Source organism: Chionomys nivalis, chromosome 12 (assembly GCF_950005125.1).
Source record: "Chionomys nivalis chromosome 12, mChiNiv1.1, whole genome shotgun sequence".
NCBI classification, from domain to species: domain Eukaryota; kingdom Metazoa; phylum Chordata; class Mammalia; order Rodentia; family Cricetidae; genus Chionomys; species Chionomys nivalis.
Genome location: NC_080097.1, coordinates 70,175,760 through 70,187,736, shown reverse-complemented (window position 1 = coordinate 70,187,736; position 11,977 = coordinate 70,175,760). Strand labels below are relative to the sequence as shown.

The window sequence follows — 11,977 nt, the reverse complement described above, 5'->3', positions numbered from 1 at the left end:
CACTCTGATCAAGGACTTTCTGTAGTTCCTCACAGAACACACGAAAGCCTCCCTCAGATGGAACTCTTCGGGTTTGTTTTGCAATCTCCCCATGATCCTTGCACATACTGTCAGCTGGCTTTCTTGGTGGGGTCACTGAGTGGTGACAGGAGCCGCTAGGGAGGCATCCCCAGGCCAAACTAAAATCTCTTACAAGTCCAGGCAGGGGATAGGAAATGATGGGGCTGTAAGGAAGAAATATTTCTTTGAAACATTTTTGTTATGCTTTATTATTTATTTTGTGTATAACACACATGCACCAGGGCCTCCTTCCCTCCCTCCTTCCCTCCCCTCCTTCTCCCTCCTTCTTCCTTCATTTTGTGTGCTAGGGATGGAACCTAGGGCCTCGCACATGCCAGGCAAGCTCTTTACCAATACCTCCAGCCCTGTAAGCAATATTGAAGATCATGTTATGGCGTGGACTATTAGGAACTGAATGGGATGCCCTGGAAGATTTTGAGTTTTGAAATGATCCCCTGAGATTCTGTGGAGGAGGGAGCAGCAAGGAGACAGTGTGTGAAGGGACACAAGAGGGGTCCCTGTTTCTGCACAGTCTTCTGTGAGTCACTTTCTGCTAAGCGGGTTGAAGTGGGAGGTGGCATGGGAGGGCAGAGTACCGTGACTGCCAGGGCACTGAACTATTCCTCTCCTGTCAGGCAGGGAAGGCAGACTCTTGTGGACAATGGGTGAGGGAGAATGAGCTGTCCTCGGGGCATCAGGCCTTGGGAGGTTCCCTTCCATCTTCTCTCTGGAAAGTAGGTTTCTGTTTTTGCCTGTCACTTTTGGCATTTCCAAGAACTTCCTAATGTGAATACAGTCTGGCTGCCTTTTCCTAGCTCCACTTGGCGATGGCCTCTCTTCCTATGGGACATGTGTGAAAGACAGGGGCAGGCAGGCCAGCCTTCAGAGGCCAGCGCTGCCCATCACCAGGCTGCCATCCTGGGCCTGCCTGCCTGGTGGTATGTTAGGAACAGGGCTGTCTGGACAGAAGAAAACGCTCGACCACAATCATAGCTGTCAGCATAAGTCCTATAGCCTGTGGCTTTTAAGTGTTGCCAAGACACAGGGGACAATGACAACCAGAGCACTGTGACCGTTCTCTAGTGTGGAGGTGGCACCCACAGTCATCTGTAGGTCTATTGAGCTATGGTACCTGCCCTGAGAGTGAGATTGGTACTCAGTCTTTCCTTATCTAGTTGAATGATGTTAGCATCCATCCGTGAAAAGGATAGAATGGACAAGTCCGGGCTCGGTAAGTGATGCTTCACAGTGCTTAAGGAGAAGGGGCGGGGCGGTGAGACGGTCCAGCTGGTAAAAGTGCCTGCTGCCAAGCCCGATGGCCTGATTCAGTTCTCCTGGACCCATAGCATAGAAGGAGAGAACCAACTTCTGAAAACTGCCCTCTGACCTCTTCATGTGTGAGTATGCATATATGTCACAATGGGTGCATGTGTGCACACATACAATGTAATAATAATTTAAAAAATAAAGAAGGGAAGGTCTCAGGGAAGCCTCAGAAGCCAAGCCTCTTTCTGCCTTCCTGTCTCCAGCTCCTTTTCTCTCTAGAACTGAGTCATAGAAACCACAATTTCACTTCCCTAAGGCCTGTCCTAGAAGCCAGAGCCCTTCTCCCCCAGAGCAAGATTTACATCCTAGACTTCCCACTTGAAACCATCTTTCTGAGTGGGATCTGGTCATAAAAAACGCTCGGAGCTGCCTTATGTGAGAGGGAGTTATTAGATCCCGATGCCAGAGGAGCGGTGCCTCACTCCCGGAGGAGGGAAGGCCACACGGGATGTTGGGGCAGCCTTACCGAGCTCCTCCCTTCAGTCTGCTGCACTCGACATTACACCCTATTGTCCAACACATCTCTGTTTAGCTCGCTCTCTCTCCACACACACACACACACACACACTCACACACACACACATGCACACATGCGCGCGTTCGCATGCACACCCACGCCCACATACTTCTCTTTGAGACAGGTCTTCCTGGCCTCCAACCGTGTCTTTTGCTATAGGAGTGTCAGCTTCCACCCTTATGATGCATAAGGACTGGTATCCTGAGGGTGGAGGTGTGGGAAGGCAAGAGAAGGCAGGGAGAAGGTTCCAGAGGAAATCAGGAGTGTAGGAGCTACCTGTCCTGTGCTGGATTTCCTGGTCAGGGGATGGCCGTGGCCACTTCTGGAGAAGAAGGTGGGTGGGAGGTGGGCAGGTGCTGAGGGCAGCCACATACCGAGTTAATAGCTTTGGTTCTCAATTGTCTTTTCCCTTGGAGGAGGAGAATTAGAGGATTCTGAAATTTGGAGACATTATCAATTTCCCTTCCCCTAACTATCATTACTGTTCATCACTGTCAAAGGCTTGGAGTGGGGCGGCACACGGTGAGGGCATGTGGTAGGAGTATCGGTTGTTTGACCGGCTGGCACAATTCAACTTTCCTTAGCTTTCCCTCTTACAAATAGAAACTCCATCCTACCAGGACCCCCTTTCCCCAACCACCTTCCAGGCCAAAACTGTGGAGGGAACTTTGGGTGAAGAGGCCCCTCCTTCCAGCAATGGAGGGCAGTTACATAACTGAGATTGTGAAACTCTGGGAAGGCCCAGTTCTGAGCCAGGAACCAAGCACACCCATGATGGAGACCTCCTTCATCCCGAAGCCTGAGTCTGATGAAAGCAACAAAGTTCTGGGCTTTGGGTTTTAAAGGGGGCACTTCTTGGGGGCGCAGGGACCCAGGGAGGAACCGGGATGGAGCCGGGCAGAGGAGAGGAGTAGTCGTGAAGGGTCCCCACGTTAGGTGCAGCGCAGCGGGTCACCTCTTGCGAGCTGCCTGGCGGCCGAGGTTTAAGTGCACCCGGTCTAGTTAAGCAAGCGGTTGCAGCGTAGCTGCGCTCGGTTCTCGCAGTTCTCGGTGGCGGCCGGCGCCTGGGGCTTCCGCCGGTCAGCTGACCGCCCAGTGCGGAACTGCGCCGCCCACTTTGCTCAGTGCAGCCCGCCGCAGGGTCCCAGCCACCATGGCTGGGATAGTGGTCAGTGGAACTCAAGTAAGTCGGTCCGAGCGAGCCCCATTAGTCCTGGGACCCAGCTGGGGATGGGAGGGACAGCGAGGCCCCGGGTCTCCGAGGCTTAACATGAGCGCCGTCTTCCTGGGATAGCTGCATGTGCAGGTGATGTGTGCCAAGTGCCCACGCTTGCTCTAGGTTGAAGAGTTCAGACCCTTCTTTTGATCATGGCACATTTCCTGGCCGTGTGGTGAGCAGCCCAGACCCCTGCCTTCCTCTGTTCCTGGAGTCACACTGATGAACGCTTAGGGACTAACTTCGCCTTGAGACCCTGTCCTGGTAACTCATATTTTTCAGGATCCACCAAAAGTGTTTCAGTTTCTTTTTTCACAGTCTTGGTTTTAAAAGAATTTTTGGTGTACAAGAAAATGTTTTAATAGGCAACCATTTAGCTGTTGATACTAGGGCAACTGTACTGTAAAACAAACGGACTAATACATTTCCATGGAGGAAGGCGGCCAAGGCAGCAAAGTGCACAGGGTCACTAGAGCCACAATGTGTCCTCTGGCTGGGTGCTGGCGGGCATCTCTGCTACCAGAATGATCTTTTCCAAAGCTGGTGGAGGCCCGGGGTCCTCTACATTTTTCACTTGGTCTCTGGTTTCTTGAAGAGGTATCACTAGGGCAAGGCAGCAGCGGATAGTAGGCATCTAGAGGTACCGCTTTCAGCCCCGTAGTAAGGCCTGCAGTGTTTGGAGAGAACTCCATCAGGCCGAGCAGGGGCCCTTTATCTGCTGAAAAATGAAGGTTTCTCTTTTGCATCCCTTCTCCCTCTCATGAAGCCAGTGGTCTCACTTTGCCAAGTTCTTCTCCACCCTAGTAAAAGAGTGGTGAGTTTTGAAAGTTCTCCCTTTAGTCTGGTGGTATGAGGGACTAGGGAATTGTCCTTCCTTAGATGCCTAGGGGTTTTACAAATCGGAAACCCAAAGAACACCAGCCGTGGGCATCCCCTCAAGTAAACTCTTTCCTTTTTCAGGAGTCTGGTACCTTCCTCATTTATGGAGTGGCTACTGTGTGCCAGGCACCCTTCGGGTGTTGATGGAAATGAGCTGAGGTAGCAGCTCTCTGCTGCGTCTATTGACAGCTTTGTCTCCTAGTACTGCTGGCTCTGCCTGGAGCCTCAGACAGGCACAAGTCCAGAGTTTAGAAGTGAGCCCGGCAAACTGCTGTCAGCCTCTGCTAAGTGACTAAAAATGAGGATCTTGTTCTGAGCCAGGGAAAGGGGGCTTCTGGGAGTGAGTTTGACTTCCTAGAAAGAGGTGTGTGTGTGTGTGTGTGTGTGTGTGTGTATGGGGACCTGCCCCTGTGTGTATTTGCCTAAGAAGCAGGGTCCCTTTATGCATTTGGTGGTCTCTGCATTTCCAATCCCAGCATTCTCTTTGTATACTTTCTTCCAAGTTCCTGGAGAACTTAACAGTGAGGTCGAAACTTCCCCAGACTTCCTTTTTCTTATCTTGTCCTTCTCAAGACTTGACATTTCCTGTGCCCCTAACGGAGCCTGCTACCCAGGGCTCAGGGGCATCTGCTGACTTGTGGGTGAGACGTTTTGAGCCCTGTCCAGTATTTCAAGATAAAGTACTGGGAGGAGCTAGGAAGCCACAGGGGTATCTGGGGTGTTACTGTCTCCTTTCATACAGCATTTAGATAGTGAATGTGAGTGCCTGACTCTGGGGTTAGAGTATTTGCTACCCTCAGCTCCACACAATTTATAACAGCACCTACTGTGAGATACAACACCTTGAATGTTTATGATTCTAACAGAAAGTTCCTTCTTAAAAAACCACCTATTCAACAGGGTGCAGTGTAATATTTCAATACATGCATCTAGTATATAATAATCAGAAGAATGGAATTGGTCTATCTATTATAGTAAATGTGTATCATTTAGTTGCTTATGCTAGGGGCTTGCAGTCCCTTCTGCTGGCTGTTTTGAAACACACAGAGCATAATAGATTGCTACTGTGTGTTATAGAACATCCGCAGGTACACTCATCGCTACTCTGTGCTATAGGACATCAGCAGGTACACCATTGCTACTGTGTGCTATAGGACATCAGCAGATACACCATTGCTACTGTGTGCTATAGGACATCAGCAGGTACACCATTGCTACTGTGTGCTATAGGACATCAGCAGATACACCATTGCTATTCTGTGCTATAGGACATCAGCAGGTACACCATTGCTACTGTGTGCTATAGGACATCAGCAGATACACCATTGCTACTCTGTGCTATAGGACATCAGCAGATACACCTGTCGCTACTGTGTGCTATAGGACATCATTAGATACACTCATTGGGACATCAGCAGATACACCCACTGGGACATCAGCAGATATGCCTTGTAGCATTTGTGCCTCTTGCCAATTAACACTCTAGTAAACCTATCTACCCTGTTATCAGGTAGATCTTTTAATTAATTAATTTTTATTATTTTGATGCTGGGATTCTAACTCAATGCTTCTGCTTGTGAGGCAAACATGTTACCATGAAGCTACATTTCCAGCCCTAGATTTTTCTTTAAAAATATTTGTTTTTACTTGCATGCATTTGTGTGTCTGTGAGTAGTGTGTGTGGGTGCCCAAGAAAGGCAGGAGAGTGCATCATGTATTAGGTTGGTTAGTTTTTGTCAGCTTGACAAAAGCTACAGTCATGCCTGCCTTGAGTTCTTGCTTTGCCTTTCATCAGTGGACTATGACCTGGAACATGCAATCCAAACAAACCCTTCTCCATGAATTGCTTTTGTTTAGTGGTCTTTAGTGCAGCAATAGAAAACAGACTAAGACAGATTTCCTGGAGCTGGAGTTCCAGGTAGTTGTGAGTTGCTAGACATGGGTGCTGGGAACAGAACTTGGGTCCTCTGGAAGAGCATCAAGTACTCTTAGCTGTTGAGTCATTTCTCTAGCTTACCCTACCATGATCCCTCTTAAAGGGGGAAAAAACTTTATATATGATTGGTTGTAACCTTTCCAGTGTTTAGAGAATATACATCCTAAATAAAGGGATGGTTTAAGTGCAAGGGAAAATTCCAGTAAACATGAAAACAATTTAGAGAGATGCTGGTGACATTTGTCTGATGCCATATTGCTGCTTCTGGGGTCACCATGGGCCAGTGGCTGACATGCAAGTGGGAGGCTTGGTACTGTTCCATCATTTTCTCTGTAAAGTCTTTTTAGTCATCATGGGCCTGACCTTATTTGGCTTTTCTTGGTGTGAATGCTTCATTTATATTCAACATTACATTGTCCTTTTTTTCCATTAATGTATGATAGCTACAGTGTGTAGTATGGATACAGTTACAGACATAAATGTAAACTTGAAATTTGGACACTGAAATCTTTGGCCCAAGCGACAATGAGAATAACCAATCCTTTCCATGGGGATATTTGTCTGAAACAACAGATATTGATTGGATGACCTCTCTGCAACAGAGACGGTGCCTTTCGTATGTTATTTTGTTCCTACCATACATACAAATACAAAGGCAATGATGCTGCCTAATCCCAAAGACCATTTTGTGAGGATACAGAAGATGTTGGGCACATGGCTGGCATTTATTAAATGTTATTGTGCTATTGTAACTACTTTTGATGGTAGTTGGTGACAGTATTTGATAAATTTAATAAAGAGAAAGTAGGGGCTGGGGATCACTCAGCTAGTAGAGTGCCTGCCTGCTTACCATGCACAAGGCCCTAGGTTTGGTCCCCAGCATAAACTAGGCAGGAGGAACAGAAGCCAAAGGTCATCCTCGGCTACATAGTGAACTCTAAGCCAACCTGGGCTACATGCAGCTCTCTAAATGAAGAAAACAAAAGGGGGAAACAGGCCCCAGGACGTTGTGACTTATCCAAGGAAGCAGCTGGTAGATAGCTACGCTGGTGCTCACAAATGAACCCAGAGCTATGTTCCCTGTGATTGCAAACCCAGTAATAGATGGGGGTTCTAGATAATCTGATGACTGACAAACTTATCACATTAGAAAGGGCCCAGAAGCAACTGTCCTGATGGTAAACAGACATTTGCGGCCACTTGTACTTCGGCTGCCTTTACAGCTCTGCTCACAGGGACTAAGTATGTGTCTAGGCTGGGCATCTACTCACACATTCTCACATCTTTCTCTGCTTTCTCTCTGGAGGGATCTTTGCCTAGATATTTTTCTCCCCTCTTCTCTCCTCTACTGTCCGCTCTTCTTCTCTCCCTCCCCCTTCCTTCTCTTTCCCGTCCTTTCACACTGCCTTTCCCTTTCCCATTCTCCATCTCTTCCCTTTCCCTTTCTGAGACAGGAACTCATGTGACCCAGGCTAGCCTCAAATTTACTGTGTAGCTGAGGACAATCTTGAGCTTCCAGTATCTTGCTTCTACCTGCCACGAGCTGGGATTACAGGCATGCACCGCTGTGCCCAGTTTATGCAGTGCCAGGAATTGGACCCATGCATGCCAGGCAAGCACCCTGTGGACTGAGCCACATCCCTGATCCTAACTTGGTAAATTTTCGTTTACCTGGCAATGATGTTCCTTCCTAAAATATAGAATGTAGGAATGTTAAAAGTGCAACATTTTGTCCTTAAACTTAGCCTAAACGGAATAATGGGTCAGATATAATGACTTCTTGTGCTGCTGTGTTCTAACTTGAATGCCACTTTAGGTCCATCTGTGACCACATCTCTTGTCCCCATGCTGAAGAAGCCATTGCAGTTAGAAGCTTCCTGCTGTTCCAAAGGTTCTCCCACCAGAAGCACATCCTAACCTACTTTCTCTTCTAGTTGTTGCTCTGCTTTTCAGTGACTGCTTCTGCTCTGAAGGCTTTCCCAACTGGTGTGAGCCCTTCAGCGTGGCAGCCTAACCAACATGTCTAAATGCTGCTGGCTTATAACAGAGTGGTCCTATGTGGCTTGCCAAAATGACTCGTGCTGATCTTGGCGCTTAGGAGGTCTTCCTCTCTGGAGAGTGAGAACAAGATGTAGTTGAAGTTTTCTGGTGTCCCAAGGGGGTCTTCCATTAGAAGCAACTCCTGACAGAAGACTGGTTTAGAAGCCATCAGCGTCTATTGTACAGAAGCACCCATACCTGCCTGGGCAGGTAAGCACTCTGTGGTTCCCAAGTTGGGAAGTCTTTATTTGTGAGTCAGAACTTACCCACGATTTGTTCTTAAGTATCTGTGTTATGTTAAGAGGGCTGTGGAGTTCTTCCCTATGTGAGAGTTAGAACTTAATAAGCTGGGTCCCCACTAGATCTAATCCTTGCCCAGGCTATGAGGACATGGCTCTGTATCCAGGTTTAAGGCTAAACTTCCCTGCTTTAGATGTCACGGAAATCTTATGTATTGATGTACAAAACGGTGGTGGTACATGCTGGGTTTTCTCATAGACCTGGAGGGGTAATATGAACTTACAGAACAAATTACAGATTGAGACCAAGCCCCTAGATTGATTGGGACCTTATAGTCCCAATCTTTTCTTGGTGTATGATTTCCATCTCAACTTCGAAACAGGACTTACTTTATTGCTTTAAATGATGCAAAAAGAATGGATCTAATATAGAAAGGGGACATATATAGCTATATTGAAGTGGGATCCCATTATTATTATTATTATTATTATTATTATGCTTTAGTATCATATCAATATCTTCCTGAGTCAAAATTATTTTATTGAGCCATTAAGATGATTCAGTGGGTAAAAGCAGTTGCCATTAAGCCTGATTTTCATCCTGGGGACCTACATGGTGGAAGGAGAGAACTTCAAGTTGCCTTTTATAAAGCATGGATGTGCCATGGCACACATGTGTATAAACACACATATTCATACAAACACACACACACACGAGAGAGAGAGAGAGAGAGAGAGAGAGAGAGAGAGAGAGAGGGAGGGAGGGAGGGAGGGAGGGAGGGAGGGAGGGAGGGAGGGAGAGAGAGAGAGAGAGTATATGTTATACATTATTTTGTTGTGGTCATCTTTTTGTGGTGTACAAAACATGGCTATGCTACTCAGGCTGGCTTTGAACATACTAAGTTGCCCAGGCAACTGCTTTGCCTCCCAAGTGCTGGGACCATAGGTGTGTGATGTCACCACCCATCATTATTAGCCACTTTTTCTATTCTTTCCTCTCTCACTTTCTTGCTGGATGATGTTACTGAAACACAGTGAATGGGAAGACAGAAAACATGAGACATTGTGCTGCCAACGGTTTGTCTCCTTGTAAGAGAAGAGGTGATCGGTGCCTTGAAAAAAGACATGGCTTTGTAGTTCTGAGATCTGTCATTCATAAGGCTCAGCCTAATGTCCAGGATGTCTGATGACCACCATGTTTTCTTCCCTACTGAGAACCATAGTGTGCTGGGGTTCTGTCAGCCATCCCAAGACATCATTGTCTGTTTGTACAGAAGGTAGGTTTGTGGGAATACAGGATCAGCGTTATAGCTACTTAAAGGGCCAGAGTTTCTATCTGGTGTTTGAAGGTAGTATAGTTCAGTAGTGATTCATACCTGTGTACCTTTTGGTCACCTATGATGCATACTTTTCTGCCTGAAGCCTGCAGTCCTAAAAATGGACTCCCCAAACCGAGTGGTTAGAGTAGAGGTAAGTGCCCCTGAAAGTCTTCTCAGGAGTTCTAGGATCGAATTTTAGTTAGGCCTTTTAATATTTGGAAATACATATGAGATGCTTGAATGATTATATAAATAATATAAACGTAGAAAGAATGCTGAAGGAGGTAAAAGACTTTCAAAAGCTTTCTGGCTAGAGGGTGCCACGTACACTGCTCGGGAAAATGCCATTAATGCAGTCTCACCATGCTGTGAGTGTGATGATGACCAGAGTGACAAGATATGGCCATAGTTGTGTACAAGGGTGGCATGAGCGCTACGGGGTTAACCAATCAATCTTGGGACTTATGGCCTGTTCCACAGGAGGAAACTCATGCTTGGTACTGTGAATCTGACCAAGAGTGACCAAGGTTGGTGAGCACCTCAGGGATGAACTGACAACTGTTATTCTGCTAAGTGAACACAATATCAAACGACTCTGAATTCATATCGCTGTGTACATAGGTTAGTGCAGCTCTCAGATGTCAGAAGGTTCTTTGTGTAGTTGAAGGAGGTTAGTGAAGCTCCCAACTGTTCCAAGTGCAGAGAGTTGGTGTCAATGGAGGACTAAAATCGGACATCTACATCCCTCTTCCTTCTTCCCCTCCCCCCACCAGCAGGGACCACCAGGAAGGGGGAGTAGGAAGACTGTAAGAGCTAAAGACAGGGAGGGCTGACGTGAAATAGTGTTCTCTGGACAGGACGGGACCATCATACTCACAGATGGTCAGCAGGTGTGGTCACCTTCACAAGACCTGGACAAGACCAAGTCATTCAGCATTCCATCATGGGGGCAAAGCTCAGGAATCAACATCCTTAACGGAGGAACTGTGGACAGCTGATGACATTCTGGGGGAGGAAGAGTCAGTTTTCTTTAAGATGTGGCCCCTGGCAGGGCCACTGTGCTCTAGTGTGTGTTCCACACCGAGGAGTGTATGGTCAACATAAATCAAAGTCATATGTGTGTTCCACACCAAGGAGTGTATGGTCAACATACATCAAAGTCGAATATGAAGTTCTGAGGAGGTGGGAGCTTGGTGGAGTGTCTGGGAGGAGTTGGGGTGAATGTGATCAAAATATAATTTATGAAATTCTCAAAAGATCAATAAAAATTTAAAGAGAAGAAAAAAGGGAGATGAGGAGAACAATTGGCAGTAAAGAATGCTTGCTGCTCTTGAAGAAGATTGGGGTCTAGTTCCTAGCACCCCTATGGAGGCTGGTGGCCATCTATAACTGCAGTTATAGGGCACTGATACACTCTTCTGGTCTCCATGGGTGCTAGGCATGTATGTGGTACACATATATACATGTAGGCACAACACTCATACACATTAAACAAACAAATATCTTCTTGATGGAAGAGCCTCAAACTCCGGCTACATGTCATCCTTCGCCTTGCCACCTGTTTGGTTGGGAGTGTGGTGGGCATTTTACACACAGTGGTAATAGGATGAGATTGATGGTCTGGGGGATATTTCCTTGCCCAGCCTTGATTTTTTTTTTAGCACCTTGAGGGGGTTCAAGGGCATGGGTGTCCAACTTGTGGTGTGAAGGCTGCATGCTCCCACTGATAGCTGTGAATACAAGCCAACACAAAATCATGACCTTACTTTAAGTGTGTTTCTGATCCTTTTTTAAAAATAACTTGATTGTATAGTTGAGCATGAGCTTTTTAGATTTGATTTTGTGGCAGTCTCAGAAGGTGGGAGGCTTTACCTTGTGACTTCAGGGGCTGCTTCTGAAGTTGGTTGAGGCATGCTTGGTAGAGCATCAGTTCTGTCTTCTGGGAGGATGAGTGTATTATGGGGTGGTTGGGAGAGTGAGAAGGAGAACCAAATGGGCAGCTGTCACCAGGTCAGGGCAGATGGCTTCTCTCCACATACTCTGGCATCGGGCTTCCTTTGGGCGCCTGCATCTTAGCCAATTTTAACCTAATTTCTGTTTTGCCACAATATGTCTTCACCAAACTAACTGTGCCATGAAAGGGGAGCTGTTGGAGTGGTTGTTAAAAGCTTGGGGAAACAGGCACAGTATAGCCTTTTTGTTTTGAAGAGCCAGCCTTTAAAGCTGTAGAAGCAATCGTGGGGTCAGTGGCTCTGAGCTGTGAGCAGCTGCGTAATTTCCATTTCTGTTCCATTTACTCTCCAGGTGTCTTACATAGGCCAGGACTGCAGAGAAATCCCAGAGGAGCTAAGCAGGGACTACGGACATTTTGCAAAGAGGCTTGATCTGAGCTTCAACCTGTTGAGGTATGTAACCTTGGAGAGATGCAGGCCAGGCCTGGGCCAC

At 47.0% G+C, this 11,977-nt stretch overlaps 1 protein-coding gene across 1 annotated transcript in view; it reads left to right on the top strand.

Moving 5' to 3' along the window:
- Positions 1-3,004: 3,004 nt before the first annotated feature.
- Lrmda (leucine rich melanocyte differentiation associated) overlaps positions 3,005-11,977 on the top strand; it is a 1,017,760-nt gene continuing 1,008,787 nt past the window's right edge. The window contains exons 1-2 of the mRNA XM_057786394.1: positions 3,005-3,086; positions 11,837-11,937. Coding sequence (XP_057642377.1) covers positions 3,057-3,086; positions 11,837-11,937 — 131 coding nt within the window. The 5' untranslated portion in view covers positions 3,005-3,056. The remainder of the gene's footprint in view (positions 3,087-11,836; positions 11,938-11,977) is intronic.